Source organism: Paramormyrops kingsleyae, chromosome 9 (genome assembly GCF_048594095.1).
Source record: "Paramormyrops kingsleyae isolate MSU_618 chromosome 9, PKINGS_0.4, whole genome shotgun sequence".
In the NCBI taxonomy this organism is placed as follows: domain Eukaryota; kingdom Metazoa; phylum Chordata; class Actinopteri; order Osteoglossiformes; family Mormyridae; genus Paramormyrops; species Paramormyrops kingsleyae.
Window position 1 is genome coordinate 28940334 of NC_132805.1, and position 19003 is coordinate 28959336.

At 45.8% G+C, this 19003-nt stretch overlaps 1 protein-coding gene across 2 annotated transcripts; it reads right to left on the reverse strand.

The window, feature by feature from the left end:
* Positions 1 to 89: 89 nt before the first annotated feature.
* Positions 90 to 16111, reverse strand: LOC111844272 (diacylglycerol O-acyltransferase 1-like). Of its 2 annotated transcripts, none has more exons than XM_072716738.1 (17): positions 15783 to 16111; positions 11190 to 11277; positions 7497 to 7537; positions 7002 to 7087; positions 5241 to 5293; positions 4996 to 5101; positions 4315 to 4443; positions 3794 to 3868; positions 3600 to 3703; positions 3421 to 3459; positions 2922 to 2963; positions 2797 to 2841; positions 2592 to 2704; positions 2339 to 2404; positions 1939 to 2026; positions 1544 to 1606; positions 90 to 1467 (listed from the first exon to the last, which is right to left on the reverse strand). In XM_072716738.1, the coding sequence occupies exons 1-17, from the start codon at positions 15965 to 15967 to the stop codon at positions 1324 to 1326; spliced, it is 1467 nt and encodes a 488-aa protein (XP_072572839.1). In that variant the 5' UTR covers positions 15968 to 16111; the 3' UTR covers positions 90 to 1323. The 2 variants fall into 2 exon arrangements, with proteins under 2 accessions (XP_072572839.1, XP_072572841.1); XM_072716740.1 differs by lacking the exon at positions 15783 to 16111 and adding an exon at positions 11399 to 11776 and having other exon boundaries at positions 7060 to 7087.
* Positions 16112 to 19003: the final 2892 nt, after the last annotated feature.

Below are 19003 nucleotides of genomic sequence, written 5' to 3' on the forward strand. Positions count from 1 at the left end.
GTGTACAGTTGCACCCTTAATTGGAGTTCTGATCAGTGACAAAAACATCTAAATTTACAAAATATAAGAAATTCACAGTACACTAAGGATAGTGAAGCTATATTATTTGTCCTGTCTTTCAGTATGCTTTAATCTGAATACTCTGAAATGAAGTCCAAAGTACACCAAGTGTAAATAAATCAACAGCACTATAAAAGTACAGAAAGAATATTTTGATATAACATTACTACAAAATCTCTCCAGTTTTGTGGAACAAATCCTGAAGTTATGCAGAGGAGCACCCCTGTTGACACAGAACACAGCTCTGTAACACAATACGGACATTTAAAATAAAGCGACGGTATTAAAAATAAAAGGTTAACGGCTTTAGTAGCCTAACAGACAACTCAGACACCAAAAATGTAAGTCATTTACCAACACAAATTGTAACTATTTGTAACTATGTATGAATGTCCGTGTGAAAGACTAGAGACCTGCAGTTTGACACACCCATAAAGTATAAAACATGAGCACCTGTTGTAATTTAATGATTAAACAGTCATACGCAACAATGAACGGCTGAATTTGATGACTTCAACCAACACCTGATTTAACTTGCCACCCATTTGTTGCAACCTTGACTTACTCTGAAAAGTAACCCTGCCTGCTGTGGGTTAACCCCCCCCCGTACTCCTTAATAGTGCTAAACAGTTCTACAAATGACACCAGTAGGGAGTAAATTCATAATTATTATTCAGGATTCTGTTCACACAGACTGAATAAAATAGCTGTTTTTTGTATATATGATCCTTTTCAAAGTGCTTTGGAGGGAGAAAAAAAAAATGAAAGACTATTAGGATTTTTAGCTGAAAGGTCTTTGCGCATCTGAATGTGTTATAATGCTCATTACAACAAGCTTTCCAACCTTAGAAGAAGAAAAGCAAGCTAAGGATCTTCCGGAAGAACCAGCCGACGGCAGCTACGCGGCAGATGGCAGTTCAGTAAACTCTGGGGAGTTGGGGGGCATTTGATTGAACAGTTTCAGTTAGAAGGAGAAGTATGAACGCGGAGCCCCGCCGTTACAGCTAGAGGGCGCAAAACCTCAGCGGAGAGATGGCAAAGCTAACAAGCGCCATTAACAAGTTCCGCTACCAAGCCCTGAGTCCTTGATTTCTGCAGCAAAAACTCTTTGCACAGTATTTCATTATTATTATTGCATTTATGCTTCACTACATAATCACACAAATAATCTCCCCCCTCTAGCACCACATCGTTCCTCCCAATACGTTACTCCTGTAATGAGCGAGTCATGCTTCGTCCGTATCCGTGTTCCGGACCTTTCCATTAGTCTTTGCTGTAGTGGAGGACGTAGTAGTCATGGACGTACATGAGGACGGCGACGGGCTGGCCGATGATGAGCGAGATCCACACAGCTGCGTTGCCATAGTTACCTCTGAAAACGCAGCTCACGGTCCAGGCCAGAGGAAGCTGGAAGGAGGCTCTAGTCAGTACTGGCTCCGAAGAAAACAAGAAAAGCAGAGTAGCGCTTGCCACTTATCCTGACCTGAGCCATCATGCCCATGAATGCCCACAATCTGAACATCTTCAGTGGAACACTAACCAGGTACTGAAAGAGAGCACACCCACAACAGGAGGTCATCAAGCATTAAACATCACTGCCTATTGTACCAAGGTATGATTAAACAGTCAGCAATTCGACGAGCGACGTCATCGAATGCCAATCACCACGTGGTGTATCTCGTTCTACAGACTAAGCAGTGACTAACTCTGAAAGGATACACTCTGAGCAGTACTTAATAGGGTAAAACACTGATACTGTGGCATAATTACATTTATTAAATTCACCTGGCGTCATGGATCAAATTAAACTCAGAACAAATACCATATTTTTAAGCAGATCAAATTGCATCATTGAGAGAGAAAATAAGATCACCTTACCTCATGGAAGAAGGCTGATACCAAGAAGATGGCTGTCTGTGCCATCCATTTACTGACACCTTTCTTCAGCATGGGTTTGTAGAAGTGGCTTTTGGGGGGGGGGACACAGAGGCAAATTTTACCAAAACATGTTGAAACAGGCCAATGATGCGACCTGCAGACAATAGGCACCACAAGACCATTTTCCAGTGCGGGTCGTTTCCACGATCTGGCGCTCGTGGCTGAGCCCCATATTGACGGCTCGCATCGTGAACGCTGCCGTGATTCGGCACTCTGAGAGACTCGGGAGCAGAGAGCTGGATTGACGGCTCGCATCGGGAACGCTGCCATGATCCAGTGCTCAGACAGACCCTGCGGCTGAGACCCAGACCGATGGCATGCATCGGAAACACTCACTCACCGCAAGCACCACTTATGAACAGGGATGTTCCAGTTCTGCCAGAAGTACGAGACCGTCTCCGAGTTCCTGCAAAAGAGAAGAAGCCGTCGGCTGGTGCTGCTCTTTATGGCTTTCAAAGACAAAGCCCTTCAGAATCTCACTGCGCAGCACAGCACAGGTGTTTAGAAATTTCCTCCCACATTAAGCAGTGAAATCAAGATTTCCAGAAGAAGGTTTGTATTCCCAGTTCATGATTCCCAACTGGAATTCTCACCACCAGTCCCTGTAGAATTCCCGGTCTCCGAACCGCATGAGCTCGGCAATGAAGTTCAGCGAGGAGTGAAAGAACCAATAGAAGAAGACCAACCAGATGAAGTGATTGGGCACCTTTAAGGGCCAAAGGTGAGAAACAAATGACTTATTGCAAAAATGATTCTTCATTAGCTCATTATTCAGGCTTTTTCCTTTTGGTAACTTACAGCGAGTTTGAGGAGGCGCTCAACCATTCTGGAGAAATCCATATTCTGTAGGATCAGGCAACATTAATCGATTCATAGACAAAGGGATGAGCGATATGCTCAAGCAGAGGCAACGGGTGCCCTACCTGGAAGGGCTTCATGGAGTTCTGGATGGACGGCACCATCCACTGGAAAAGTCAGTGAATTAAGACTAAATTTTAGCTACTAGGAAAACGCAAACTATACAGAACAAGAGTTCTCAATGTCTGGTCCACGGACCAGATGAGAACCAAACCACAAGTTAATCCCAGCCAATAGTGCACCTTATGAATCAAAATGGTTAACATAAAAAGGATTAATGTGATTTGAAGTAAAAAAAATAAAATAAAATAAAAAATACAATGTAGAAGTACCAAGCTTCGCAAACGCATACCTCATCATAATCTCCCCCTCCCCCCAATGACAGTCTCGAAACGATTGTTATATACTGACGTCTATATTGACAGTTATAGTTAATTCATTAAATTTCATGAAATGTGGTTTTGTCATTGAAAATTGCTCCAGACCTCTGACTTTGAACAAAAAAATCTGATGCAGACCTTAAATTAAAAACTTTGAGAAACCCTGATATAGATTACAACATACCTGCTGTATTAATCCGACCAATAGTTGCATGAGGAACAGCTGAAATGAATGAGAGATTGAAAATGTCACATTTTCGTAGAAAAGGTCGACACATCCAAGAAGTGCGTCGGACACGGCGACCGCCTGAGGGCACGTCACCGTGGCGACAGTGCGTCTTTTTAACCACGAGAGTATCTCACCATCTCAAACAGCCGCCTGAGAAGGAACCGAATGCGTATCCGCGGCGACCGTGGGAAGTTCAGCTCGTAGCAGAGTGTCGGGGCGAAGATGAAGTAGTACATGTCTGGAAGGGAGGACAGTGTTGGGATGTGTATGCAGATCCGGGGCGGGGAGGGGGGGCAGTCCAGGGTCCCGATGGTACTCATTCACTCACCTCTGTAAGTCAGGTTCCCAGGGTAGAACACCTGGGAATGTACCGCTGCTCCGTTTGAGTTCTGAACCAATGGGCCTGCGGAAGGTAGGCCGACGTCAAGAGGGCAGGTCCTGCTTAAACCCTTACTCATCCACACTGATATTTCACTAATCCCATACCTGCCAGTAGATGGCGCTCTAGCAGAACTTTATCATTTAAGTCATTGTATACAGTTTATGTACGATTATCGGGAAAATAAGTTTGAATATTTATTTCAGAGGTTAAAAGCGATCCATTCTTAAGGCGCTACTAGCAATAAACATATTAGCTGTTAATTAAAGTCAGAAGGTCCTGGCACTGCATTGTGAAGAGCTCAGGGCAACGGTGTTAAGTGAGAATGAGAAATCGTGCATGTTGTGCTTTATTAGCTGCCAGTGCGGGCTGAGCGTCTCCGAGGGGGGAGCGACAGACTGAAGCAGCACGGAGACAGCTGAGCCTTCAGCCTCATGACCAGACACAGGGGACCCGCTGCAGGCACCTACAGGAAATGGACCTGGACAGTGAGCGTGCTTTGGCAGCCCTCGTCTCCCTGGACCACTTGTTCACGTCCTTGTAGGAGTAGAGCTTCAGGAAGAGGATGGAGTACACTGCCAGAGTGACGACTCCACCGACTGGAGATGAGAAGACAGCGATTCAGGAGTGAATGTGACGGCGAAGAAGCAGAGCAGACTGTGGTGGGGGGCTCATAATGAAATTATACAGGCTGAATGGGGGGGTCAGACCCCCCGACTGACTGCTACTACTTTGTCAATAGGGCCCATCTGGCACATGGGAACGAGCCTCAGACGAGTGGCGTCACTGTGGGGACACGTGAGCCGGCGCCACACCCCTCCCTGACCTTGATGTATGAACAGCGGCCCCGCGTGGGGCGCGACTGACAGATGGTCCATCTTTGTCACTTCCTGTTGTGATGACATATGAGGCAAAAACGCTACGAAGAAGGATAGAGGCTCAGCACCACCCGCCGCCCTCCCTCCACCCCCGGGGCCGAGCCGTCGAGAGCGGAGCGACCCACATGCTCACGCGGGCGTGCCAAGTGGCTCGGCACCCGGAACGCCCCCCCGCAGCGGATCTGCGGCGGCACTGACCCCCTGCCCTCCCTTAAAGAGCGACCGACCACGTGAGATACAGAGGGCGAGCAAAGCGCCGGCCCCCGCCCTCACCTGGGGTTATGGAGCTCAGAATCAGCACTGTGACCATGGGGAAAAAGAGGACGGCGACCAGGTTCGCGGTGTGAACCAGCTTTCCGGCTTTCTCACTCAGCCTCCCCTGAAGAGACAAAATGGGCCGAGTGACACGGTGCAGCCACACAAGCAGGCAGCCCAAGCCAGAGGAGCAGCTGGGTAGTGCAGCAAGCAACGGCATTTCACTTTAGCACAGGAAGGAAACCCGGCGGATTATAACTCACCACTGCGAGCCGTCTCTCAGTGAAGAAGGCGACCATTATGGGCACATTCGAGACTGAAAACGAAGAGATGTGCAAAAAGATGTGCAATAAAACCACAATCTAAAATCACATGTGCAATAAAATCACTTACACATCTAATGAGATGTGTCACGATATCACAACAACATACTACAACATGCCGAACAGCGGGGCCGGCAATGAGTGTTCTGGCGCCCTAGTCGACATTCTGCTGTGTGCTCCCACCCCCCAGCAGAAAATAAATTATTTCAATTATATTAAAAACATTTCAGCAGTACAGGGCTGCTAACTAGCTAGCTCACGTCTGCTTCACAAGTGAAGTAGTAAAATATATTTTCACTGCTCTTTTGTGCCCCCTAATCAAATGGTGCCCAGGGTGATCACCTGTGTCGCCTATAGGGTGGACCGGCCCTGCTGTCCATTGATAAGCAGTGAAGCCTTAACTGTAAATACTTCACTGTACAGTTAAGCTGGTCATGCAGCATCATCATCCAGGCTTGATGGCTGAATGTGGAGTTGTTCCAACATTTCGCTTTATTAGTACTGCAGTTAATAGGCTCGCTTAGCTATGGGTGGCCCAGAGAAGATTATGGGATGCGTTTGTCTCTAAGGATTCCAGTCCTCACCAAGTTGCAAAATATCTCCAAGCGTCTTGATTTTTCACGTATTACGGCGGGGGGGGTTTTCCTTTTTTGGCCTCAGTAAGTACAACGTCATTAAGAGGAGGACAGATGGGATGGATGCACAAACAAGACGATTAGGGATGATCTGACGGTCAAGCAGAGGAAACGGGAATCAACAGGAAGTGGAAGAAAGAAGACTCAGCACTCCTGCAGCTAGAGACACTGCAGTCCCCAGGAATGTCAGCAGTGAGACCACAGCATTCTGGTAGCATCCACCCTCTCCCACCAGTAGGGGGCGTGCATGCAAGCAGGGCATCTGGGCGACACCATCTGCATTGCTCCTGGATTTAGGTCATGGGGTGTTTAAGTAAGTAATAAAATGCAATGAATAAAATAAATACAGCCAAGATTACAGCATGCTATATTACTGTGACATGGAAATGTCCACCAGCATGACGAATGAAGACGCAGTTGTTAAGATAATAATTAATAAGGAAAAATAAAGTAAGCAGAAAGGTGTGAGGAGGGTTTGAGGAACTGCATACACCAGCGTTCCATGCTAATTAGCAGCCATTACCTTGATGTCACCAACACCGGTCTGCACAAAGAAACAGCAAAACTCATGAGGAGATATTTAAAGGCACACAAACTAGCTAAAGACGACAGCAAATGAAATGCAAACGGAAAGGGACCCGGGGCAGATCGGCCCGGAAATGCTGAGGTCACGTTTACTGGCTGCTTATGGCTCCTTCACTCACAATTCAGAAAGGCAGTTACGTGATAATTAGACAGTTATGTAATCTTGCAGGCCATGTCCTTCACGGTGTCAGGGAAAGCAACCTTTAAGTCAGGCCTCACCCACTAAGAAGCAGGTAATGCGGGTCTTAGCTCAGGCCTCTGCTCATCCTAGAGGGACCTGTCCTCTTCTTTGCATCGGCTCCTTCATACTGTCACTACTGCAAGCTCATTTTTTAGGGCCATTAGGTGAAATAAAATCTGCAATGCGAATTAACACCTGACTCTGGCTCTATGCGTTCTGCTCGCTCCCGTAGTAGTTTGAGACACCACCTCTCATCGAAAGTGAACCCACAATGCGGCTATTAAGGCCCAACGCTCATACCTATGACAAGGCAGGGGGCTGGCCAGCTATAGGGGTCCTTCAGGAACAGGGAGATCACCTGTATGGGGTCCACCAGGATGCCATACCTGATGGGAGAGGCCGATCAGAGACAGAGCTGAATGTTATATACACCTAAAAAAAGTTTTTACTCTTGATAAATGTTATCAACCAAGAATAATTTGTTGCCTCAGATATAATGGATGGAGAAACAATTTAACATGCAATCTTGGTTACATGGTTATACAAGGTAATGTGCCCTTCCTCATATTCAGGTCTACATATTTATCATAAAAAACAACAATAGTTTACGCAAGTTTGATGTGACACAATGAAATGAGTTTATTTGTATGGAATTATTTCTGCCGATTGATTTTATACGATGCGACACTTCAGGCAGAGGGTGTTCCTGTGTGGAGGAAGTCCGGGTCGGTGAAGTCGCAGAGCCCTAAAGTGAGGACCGCAAACGCCCCCCCAGTGGTGGTGTGAAACACTTACTTGAGCACATTTTCCAGAAAAAGGCGAGCGTTGCTCAGGACCTGAAAGACAGAAGCCCGAAGCGAACGTGAGGCGGCGGCGTTGGCTGAGAGCAGGCGTTCGTCTTTTATTCCGACCATCACGTTATCATTAAAGCACTAAAGCCAGCCGCAGAAACACAAAGATCTCAGGGGCACCGGGGAGTCCCTGCCGCACTGCTGCAATGTAACCATCCCTTTCTAGCCAGCGAATCAGAGCAGACGACCGAATTTACACCAGAGCGCAGCCTGACATTGTTTAATGGCAGCTCACAGCGTCAGGCGGGACACTTTAGCTTCTCATTAAAGTGGGCAGATTTCGGACAGGACCTCTAGGTGACCCTCCGCTGCATGGGACTTCAACCTTATTTACTGTGAGAGCTACTTCAGCAAATAATTTGGGGAGCTTTGTCTTTGATATAATACAAGATTATATCGCCCAGGGGAGGGTAGGTTTGGCTGCATCATGACAACCCATGAGATTAGCACCCCAATGCACTTGTGTACAGGCAAAATAATAATAATAAAAAAAACATTATTAATCTCTTTTCTAAAAAGCGTTATGAGAGTCTGACTCCCTGTGAGCCACTAGTAGCAGCAGGTTAGCGACCACCGCTATACTGGATAATGGGATAGAGAAATAAATGTATTCGAGTTATTACAAAGGACCGTGTTTCATCAGCTGGGATAGTACAGGTTACACATCACTGCATACTACAAAGACAACACACTAAATATCTCCTATACATCCTCAGTGGGTCATACCATTTTAATTTAACAAATGGCATTTGCATCACCATTTTTGATTTTGATTAAATGCGGCCTGTGAATTACACATATATCTTCCAGAGCTCAGAAATATTTATTTAAATTTGCATTTTTTTTCCTTTTGACATATAGCACTTTCTCTCTACTTTGGGTAGCAAAAAAAATTATAATAGTGCTTTCTTATGAACTGCAACATTTTTATTATTACAGCTATATGGCTCAGTGAAAAAACTAAAAGAATAAGAACATAAGAACATAAGAACTATACAAACGAGAGGAGGCCATTCGGCCCATCGAGCTCGCTTGGGGAGAACTTGACTAATAGCTCAGAGTTGTTAAAATCTTATCTAGCTCTGATTTAAAGGAACCCAAGGATTCAGCTTGCACTACGTTATCAGGAAGACTATTCCATACTCTGACTACACGCTGTGTAAAGAAGTGCTTCCTTAAATCTAGTTTGAAATGTTCTCCCGCTAATTTCCACCTATGGCCACGAGTTCTTGTATTTGAACTAATGCTAAATGTCATGGTATGGTCAAATTTAATATAACTGTGGAAGATACGTGTAATCGACATAGCAAATTTCACCACAATCAAAAATGGTAGCAAAAACTTTTTTGGTAATTTTATCTAATTATAATGGAATGATGCCTCCATAAATGTAAGGAAGCCCAAATTGGCCAATATGAGGAAAACCCCCCGAAGGGGCCAATATGGGGGAAATATGAAGAGAAAAAAACCCAGAAGGGGCCAATGAGAGATACTTTGAGTTTGTGTGACAAAGCAGTAGCAGAGTGTCATACAGATGTGATGCAGCTTATAATGCAGACACTGGAAAGCACTGGAGAGAGCACTGTCACTGTGAATCTCTTAGTGCTTAAGAGGCCTTAACCATAAGCCTAACCCTAACCCACCCTAACCATAAGCCTAACACTGACTCACCCTAACCATAAGCCTAACCTTAACCCACCCTAACCATAAGCCTAACCCTGACCCCCCCACTGCATTACACTGGACTGCAGCAAAAGAGAGTCCCATGCTGCCTACCATGCTGGCTTGCAACAGTTCACGAATATTTTCTTTTATTTAGTGTCCAATTTCATTTCAGTTTTAGTTTACAATAACAACACTGGTCCCAACTCCCAACAAGCCCAATGCACACCAACACACGCTGGCAGTCATTCCACATAGAATAAGCCCAGATTTTAGCCTAAACATTTTCTCAAACAATTATTCAATGGAGATTCTAAAGTAGCAGGCAGACAAAAAAAAAAACACATTATTGTTTTAAAATAATTTGAACTACTCTAATTACATAGTGATATTAAAGGAACACATTTGTTTTAATGAACTGAGGCGTTTTAGAAATGCCCTTTTCCTTCTCTGTGCCCTTCTGCCATTTTCTACATTTAACGATATGCAAAGGGTTGCAGCATAAGAATGTGGTGAACATCCATCCAGCCTCTGAGCGCTTGCCTTAGCCAGGGTTGTGAGGCTCTGGGAGCACGCATACATGGCCATTTACTCATTAACGAGCAGTGCAATTACTGTGTTCTACAGTTACTGTTTGTACACATCACTTGCAGTGTTCACTGTGGTTGCTGTGAAACTTGCGCACAATGTTTCACTCAACTGCACTATACCAAATGTTGAGTGATGTGACAAATAGCGACTGGATTTGATTAACTGCTTATAGTTACTTACCAGCTGGACATTTTCTAAAAAATCTAACTACTACTGTATGTAACAATTACGATATTTATCCAAAAGCATATGCCTGCAGCTGGATACTCCTTCTCAGAAAGAAACAAGCGTTTCTATTTTTGTGGTTAATTTCTTATTAGTGGAACAACAGTATTACTCAAGAAGGAAAGAATGATTAGACAACACTGCTTTCTGAAAGAGGGACAGATCCCCGTGCATCTGTGCTCTGCCATGACACAGAGACTGCAACAAAGACTGATCATCCATGAACTAGAGCTTACTGTCCCACCTACCTAGAAAGATTAGTACCTTAAGCAAAGTATAATTCAATGTATTATGCATCCAGGATAACACATGTACTAGATGTACTATATATGAATTCTCTGCATAAGGAACCGTGTCCCAGATTCAAAGCCTTCAGCCTATTAAAATGATAGATAAAATATATTCTGGGTCCTAACAAAGCAGTGACTGTGTGCAGAATATGAGGCAATTGCATAAACCATCTACATCTTTACAGCGGCACAACCGTAATATCCCAAGAAAAATGTATACATCATTGCCGATGCCAACTTTTAAGATATGGTTTTTATTTTTACGTATTCATTTGTATTCAGCTGATCACTAACACTTCAGCTGTTAACTGAAGAGAACAGAGCAAAGGGATAATCTTACAAATGCTATTTGTTTACTACAACAATTAAAATCCCATAACTTTGCACAGTAAGATGCTGCACACTGACCGAGTTTCCCTATCAAGGAGTCCACAGTGAAGGGAGATCTCCGAGGCCCAGGCTCAGGAGACACACTGCTACCCAAAGCCTCTGTAAAGCCCACGCTGGTCAAACCACTGTCAGAACCCAATGATGGGCTCAGAAAAGGCGGCCGGACTCCGCTGGGAGCCTGGCCCACAGCCAAAACTGCACACGCAGGGAACCCTTGAGCAGAGGTCCGTGAACATGGCCGCCCACACCGCGCTCACCGCGAGAAGATGCTGTAATTATCACCTGACTGACACCTTGCAGCTCCCCGGAGGCGTTGCGGGCCCATCCTGGCCTGGTGTTCACACCAGCAAGGCGCTTAACGAGCGGCGCTTAATTTAGCGCTTAGGTGGCTGGAGCGACATGCAGCTACATGCAGAATATGTGGTTTTAAAGAAGCTACTGAGCACTGCCCCCTGCCCCCCCCCCCCAGCCACTCTCACCAGCATGACGACACACCAGTTGAGGATGCCTCTGTAGTTGCTGTAGCCACTGGCTGAGCTGAGCAGCGACTCCTGAAGCCTGTGGCAGCTGGAGAAGAAACGGGGGAAGCAATAAATTAAAATGAGGGCTGCCAGAAGCATCCCGCTTGCAATGTTCCTAGACGTCTTTGGTGGAGTTTCAGAATCTCTCTTATATCCTCTCTGCTTACAGTTCCAGTGCCTGAAAAGTCAGGCCATCGTTTCATCTGTCATCAGCTGTGGTTGTGTCCCCTGCTCAACATCAGGGCTGGCTGTCCTCACACCAAAGTCTCTGCACCTAAACTGCACACTTTTGAGCGCAACTCTTGGTCCCGGTGTTCACGCATCATCAGCAGCAGCTAAAACTCTTCTTATTTATAGACCCGATTCAGACGGGAGAAGAACCACACAGGGAATAAGGATGAAAAGCCTGAGTGTGAGAGAGGAAATGGATCACGGACGTGCTTCCACATCTCCTACTCTATGCCACAAATCAGCAGACATTTACAAGTATATATCACTGCGGCCTAGAGCTAACTGGCGAATGGGAGGGGCAATGTTGAGTAGGAGGGGTTTATAACGAGGGTTAGGGTGGCAGATAATAGGCCCCTCGTTATAAACCCCTCCCACATTGTCCCTCCTACTCAACATTCAGCTCCTGACTGCAGTGATATACCTCTTCCCATTTAAGTTACCATCAAGGTTTTCCTGCAGCATTTTCCTCATCATCTGGTGCACAACATTGAAATGCCTATCCCAGGAACCCTGTTCTATGCCCCGTCGCAGCCAAAAGGACCAGCTTAACCGCACAGAGTGTTTAAGGACACAGAGTCATAACCTAAAGGTTTGGGAGGGGCTCTGCTGAAGATCTATACACCAGAGACCAGAGAGACCCAGAACAGGGAGGACAGGCTGCCCTGAGCGTGTCTCTCCATCTGCTTTCATGGTGCGTCCTCAGATTTTTATTCTGGCTGCGTCCTTCCGCTGCAGACAAGCCCTGCCTCATCCACATGGCCCTGGTTCCCTTCAGCCTTTCAGAGCACCGTCGGCGGGAACACTGGCCAGGGTGCCCTGGTTATTCTCTCCCTGGCCGCCCATTACAGTCTCCAGGAAGCCTCCGGAGGAGGACAGCAAGAGGAGAGGAGGACGGCATGGTAGAAGAGCGCTACCTGCTGCCTCTAACCTAGGAGCTGGAGGATGGAGGACCACACCAGGAACTGGAAGAACACGGCCCAGTGGTCAGGCACCATGACAGGCTACAGTCATAACTTTACTTTATGAATGGACACATGCAAGTTTTTTTTTTGGTTAATTTCCATATGACCCTGACCAGGATTTACTTGTGCCCATTAGGTAAAGATATGGAATCATAGCATGATGGCGGCTAATTAAAAATCTGCTATAATATCTCTGTAAAGAACTAAAATTAACCAAACATCCAGCTAGAGCTGGGCGATATGGCCTAAAAAGTGCAATCTGACAAGCCAAAAAAGATGCTTGTAAGTGAGATGGCAGACCACGCCATTGTAAACACTTTTAGAAACTTGTAAAAACTTTTAGCATGTTAATGAATCCCGGCTTTTCCACAGTATGTATGGGCACCATGTCTTTTGCAAGACAGCGTCTGTTATCGCCTTCCACCCTGCCCCGTTCTTATCATATGGCACACAGTTCGAAAACGTGTCAGGGACAGTTGCTTGCTTAACTTTGGATGTTGTGCTGGTGCTGCGGCTATTTTCATTTCGCTGGGAGCTGCACATCTCCCACTCCGCTGTGTGCCTCTGCTTTAGGTGCTGGAATAAATCTGTGGTGCTTCTTCCTTTGGTTGCAACAGTTTTTAAACAGACTTTGCAGCGAGGACTTGTTTGGTCTGTGTCCGACGGCGCAAAACCGAACAAATTCCATATTACAGATGTAGCAACACCTTTCTTGGGCACAAGCTCCAGCTTTTCCTCTGTCGTTGCCATGTTGTTTGTGAATCTGCTAAAGTGTTTGGGTGCACGCGCTAATTTACCCATGAAGAACGGTGCGTTGCATTAGTTCCTCTTTGAGCGCTGGCGTGTAAAATAACTAATAAAATCGATTTTCATAAAAACACATCGTCCTGAACTGTAAATTCGAATTAATCGATAAAATCGATTTATCGCCCACACCCTGGAATGAGTAACCAATGGAATGAATGGATCTGGTAGATTCTCACGGAAATCCAGCAAGTAACAAAAACTGTACACACTGGAAAGTAACCAACAGCATAGCGATAAAAGAAATCTGCTGACATGGATTTATGACTTGTGTTTAGTATGCCGTGTTACCTTAAGCCAAGAGGAGTACACACCCCCATCAAGGAACCGGTTCCACATGTAAGGCTAACAAACCAGAATCTGATACCAGACCTTGACAGAACACACCTCTGCAGAGTAAACAGCACATACAAAACCAGAGGCAGGGTAAAGAGTGTTTAGAACTGCGTAAATCACTCAATATACTCATACTCAACATACAGTATTCTGTATGCATTCCTCTTAGGGGTTTTGATCAAAAAATACCAAAAGTCATAAAACACTAAGAATATGTGGATAGTCAAAGGTCAAACTTTGCATGAACTGGTTAAGGATATCGGGGATAGTAGTTATACAGGCTGCACTTAAGATACCCTCTTACTGTCTCACATCCTCTACTGGTTGAGTGTTTAGGCATTTGTAGGGTAGTATTGACTCATTCAGTAAGGGCCATGAGAGGATGAACAGAGTGGGACACCCTTACTGCACACTCCAGGGCCAGCTTATAAGTTCATCACGTCTCAGCTCTCGAGGGATTTTTAAATTGCCATCCTCTGACTCAAGATCTCCAGCTGGTTACAGGCAACAAGCAATGCCCATGTTTAAAAAGCAAGGATCACACATGGAGAGTCACTTTGGCTCATTTTCCTTAATTTCAAGCCAGATCTACACATGGTGCCATGTTGCCATTGCAGTCTAATTAAAGTTAAGTGCTTTTTTTCATAATCAAAATGGACAAGATAAACACACAGTGATTCATTTTATTTTAGATCCCAATTGATAGCCTATGATTTCTGCTTCCTACACCCTTGTGCAAATTAATTGAAACAAGTTGTTGCATTTATATGCAGACGGACTGACCACAGTTAAGATGGACATCACGGTCACATTAATTCATACTTATCGCCTTGGGTCCGGATTTTGGACCTGGTGGATTGATAAAAATTGTTTGGGAATAACCCAGGATGGGGTGCCAACCCATCGCAGGGCACACACACCATTCATGCCTATGGAGAATTTGGCAACTCCAATTAACCTTGGCATGTTGTTGGACTGTGGTAGGAAAGCAGAGAACCCACTGGAAACCCCACGACAACACAGGGAGGCGCCCAAACCCCAGAGCATTCACCAGACACATACAAGGACAGCTGAAGCACGGTCTAATCACTAAGCCCCAACCCCACCCGAGCAGGCCTGCCAGTCTGTGGGTACAGTTTCGCCTCTGTCCGTCCACTCAGCTCTAACCCCACCCGAGCAGGCCTGCCAGTCTGTGGGTACAGTGTCGCCTCTGTCCGTCCACTCAGCTCTAACCCCACCCGAGCAGGCCTGCCAGTCTGTGGGTACAGTGTCGCCTCTGTCCGTCCACTCAGCTCTAACCCCACCCGAGCAAGACTGCCAGTCTGTGGGTACAGTGTTGCCTCTGTCCATCCACTCAGCGTACTCTCTGCTCTTTACAAGGGTGTGAAGTGTGCTTTACAGACAGGAGGGCGTGCATATCTGGCACGTGACATTGGTATAACGCATTCAGCTAAACACAACATAGTTCACTTATAAAACACGATCTTTTCACCGGCAGGATTCAGATTCAGTCCTACAATCTTGGTGTCCTTAAAGTTTGGACTGCCAACCATCAGTCCACTGGACCACTTGTCGCTATGTCCAGCATATCTTCATCTAATTTCCAAAGAAACTGTGTTTGCATTGTGTTGTCACTTCCTTCCCTTTTCTGTATTCGCTAAACTTTTAAATGAACACTTGCGTGTTGTGTTGTTTCAACATCAGAATTTTCAATTTTCTGTGTAGTTTAGAAAGTTTATCATCAAGGTAAGTTGAAGTTCAAGCGCCCTGTAATCTAGCTGCAGCACCGTAACAGATTTCTAAAAGAGTGATTTTCTGCTATTCTTCTGACACAGAATTTCCTGTATAAGTTGCAACTTGTAATTATTTCCCACGCTGCAAACTGGCTATTGCGGAATACCTTTCGCCGCACACACTAACCCTGACCCTCACGTATAAACTAGAGAAAGTTCGATAATGGTTATCAAACGCCTCATCGGCTCGGGAACAAAAAAAGTATAACGAACCGGGGCCATACGCCATTTGGACCGAAACCGGGCTTTCTACAGGCTGGGCTTTTAAATCGCACCGTCCCCCCGAACTAAGCGGAGACCGAAGTGATCCGGCTACTTCGACGGGAGAAAACGCCCGAGTTGCCGTACAGAGTGCAAGTTTGCCCTGCCAGCTATGTGAGTATCAGGCCCCGCGTACCGCCCCGCTGCTCCCACCGGAGTCTCACCTTAGTGGGTCCGAACCGCCCCCGGAGCCCGGCTTCTCCGCCTCACGTATCGCGAACGCCTTTCGCCCACTTTCTCCGGACTTACTCCGCTTATCATCTTCACTGGGGGGCTTCCCATTCGCGTATCTCAAACCTATCTGCCCGGCTCCGGAGAACGTGGACCGCCTTTTGCGGATGGCAGGCATCCTCCCGTCGTTTTTCCTTCTTTACCGCTGGCTCGCTCCGACCCGCCCGGACCGGCCTGATTACCTGTAAACCCTGCAAAGAAGACCGTTACGCAAACCCCCCGAAAAGCCCTGAGATACGCCCGCGCCGCCGCCTCCTCCGGGGGCTTCTGGGAGCTGGAGTCTTATTACCCGTAAAATCCTGTATTATTACCACGGAAAGCAAAATCCGCTCAGGTTTAGCGACGTTCTGTCCAGACTACATGAAAGTCGGCTGACTCCCTTTTAATAAAGTATATTTAAAGGAAAGACATGTAGCCTATGGATTGATCATCATCATCGTCATCATCATCATCATCATCATCATCATCATCATTATTATTATTATTATTATTATTATTATTATTATTATTATTCAATACTTTGGGTGTTTGTATGTATAACGCAGAGGTCATATTCTTCTAAATAAAAGTGTGCTTTGTTTCCTGACCTTATTACAGAATCCAATGTAAAATAGATGTCCAAAACAATATTCAATAAAAAGCCATTTTAAATTTTCAGTTTAGTGGGACAGAATCTTAATAAGCAATTAATTAGTGCTGTAAGGAAGGGACCCAAAGTTGGGTTTTGTGTGTGTGTGTGTGTGTGTGAGAGAGAGAGAGAGACCTCAAGCCCCCCCCCCCCAATGCTCAACCCAAAGTTATGCCCTTGGCTGTGAGGCTGCAGTATGTTTAAATGTAGTCTCTTCCACCCCCCTCTAGAAAAATACAAAGCCATCAGAGGTACTGTTGGCCCTCGGTGAGTGACGACTGATTCTAAATCTGGGCCAGACTGGAGCCACTGTTACTCTCAGGCTACGCTGTGCTGGACGGGGACACACGTCCTTGGTGCCGGTGATGGAGCTGGATCTCCCGCCCTCACGCACGCCTCTGTTCGGAGTCATTAGCGGCCGGGAGGCAGTTTATCTTAGTGGCGATCTTGGCAAGCCGATGAGCACATCACAGGCGACATCCCCGTCAGCACTTTCACAGCTGAGTCAAGGACTATCCTGCCTCGCTTTCCCTCTTCCCAGCCTGGCCGTGCCGAAAGAGATGTGTAACCTAGGAAACAGGTCCTCTCTGCCGGGTTACACATCTCATTCGGGATCCTCCGGAACGCTTGTGTGGGATACAAGACTCCAACATGGCTCTGCCACATGCCGTTAACTTATTTTACTGTAAAATGTTGTAACCACATTTCTGCACTGTAACTTTGCAATTTTTATGGCCAAATGCTGTTTATAAATGTGTGTAAATTATTTTTTACTGATCTTGTACAGAAATCAAACTTTATCTACTGCTTCAACCAATTTTTCCTTTGTTATTACAGATGTCCATAAAATGGCTCACATGCTATGAGTAATGTATTGGCATTGTCAGGCTTGGCCATTGTGTGTCTTAATTGACAGTTGCCCTGCCCTTATTGCCCTCATGTGTTGCTCCTGTGTTTTCCTCTTTATATGTAAGGACTTAGGCCCTGGCTACAGTCAGGCATTCCTCATTGTTGCTGTTGTTGGTGGTGTCCATGTCTTCATTAGCTTGCTTGCCTTAGATTGCCCCTTTGCCAGGTCTGCTCCCTCTTCCACTTCCTTGTATTTGTTCCGTGCCTTGTTCATTAAACCCTATATACTCACACCTGCACCCCTGTCTCCTGAGACACTTCCTTCACACACGCCTGGCAGTTTGTGACAAGTATCTAAATATATCACCTGAAAACTTTCCCACTTGTACTTTATTATGTCATAAATCAATCACACAAGCATAAATACACGACACTTGAAATATGATATTATTGTGAAGCAATACTTTAATGTTTTTTAAAAAGCCTATAAGTGCAATGAATGCACATGTGTTACTGGTAAAACTCTCCCTGCATGTCACTAATAAAGCTATTTTCATTTTCTGTTTATTTCACATTCTGTCATCCATTCAGCTACATCACTATTGCTATTATTATTATTATTATCCTTAAATCTGACAAATTACTTTAAACAACTGAGCTTTTTTTTAAATATATAGGCCTATATAAAAGTAAATTACACATCACGTTGATATCCGGGCCACTTTATTTTAGGCTGGTTAATTAAACATTTGTAATTAATTCAGCAAAGGTTTATTTGGAAGGTGTGTGCTGTTTGTCTATGGTTCTTTTAAATGGATCCTTTCTTCTGTATCCCTAAACATGCTCCCCCTGATTCTGGGTAGGCTCTGAAGGGCCGCCTGGCGTTTGAAGTCCGGATAACGAAGCAGGCAGGAAATGAGTCTCTCGCTGCCCTCTCCGGATGCTGAAAGCAGGGTAGCTCCTTAAGCGTGTCAGACATCGTTTAAGCAGTACAGGTGTGTCTTGGAGGCAGGGAAGAGGAGCTCTCTGATGACCTTGTGGGCGCCCTCACTGTGCCTCGTCCTCCTGTAACCGTGGACGTGCCCCCTGCTGGCTTGGTGGGGGGGGGGCGGGGATGCAGAGCCAGAGTGGCAGTACTTTCCGCCCCAGATTCCACGGGCCTTTGCACCGGTGCGTCGCTGCTGTGCGGCCCACCTGTCCGCACTGCGGTGGGGGTGGCCTTCTGCATGGAGCCACTGCACCCGGGCTCCTCTGCAACACCGCATGCATGTGAGGCGGGGGGGGGGTGACCGCATTTTAGCACCGTCGGCATCATTGTTTCATTTTTATTCTTCAGAAAGTTCCCGTTTGAGGGGTCACTCGTCCTTCCTCTTACTGATGAGGCCGTCATAAATACCAGCGGCTCATTAAAAGAAAAAAACCACCTTCGGCCACTGAGGTACAGAGATAATCAGGCCGAGCGGTTTCCTCCGAGGCAGACGGATCCTTTTGTATGGCTTATTATGCTGGTTGCCCCGGAAAGGGAGAACGAACAAAATTAATGAGCAGCACTGGTGATGTCACTAAAATCCATGATACTGTCCTGTGTGACGTTGTTTTCTTAAATTTAAAAGAGCCGGTTCAATGACACCCTCTGTTTTGCTGAGTGATTTTGCTGAAGTAAAATAAATTAGTTGT

Excerpts from the sequence above, each read along its gene's own strand:
- LOC111844272 (XM_072716738.1), bottom strand. The coding sequence starts at position 15,967 with ATGCCTGCCATCCGCAAAAGGCGGTCCACGTTCTCCGGAGCCGGGCAG. Across the intron at positions 5,102-5,240 it reads CTGAGAGACGGCTCGCAGTG|GGGAGGCTGAGTGAGAAAGC; the intron begins GTGAGTTATAAT and ends TTGTCTCTTCAG. Across the intron at positions 2,705-2,796 it reads AGCGCCTCCTCAAACTCGCT|GTGCCCAATCACTTCATCTG; the intron begins GTAAGTTACCAA and ends TGGCCCTTAAAG.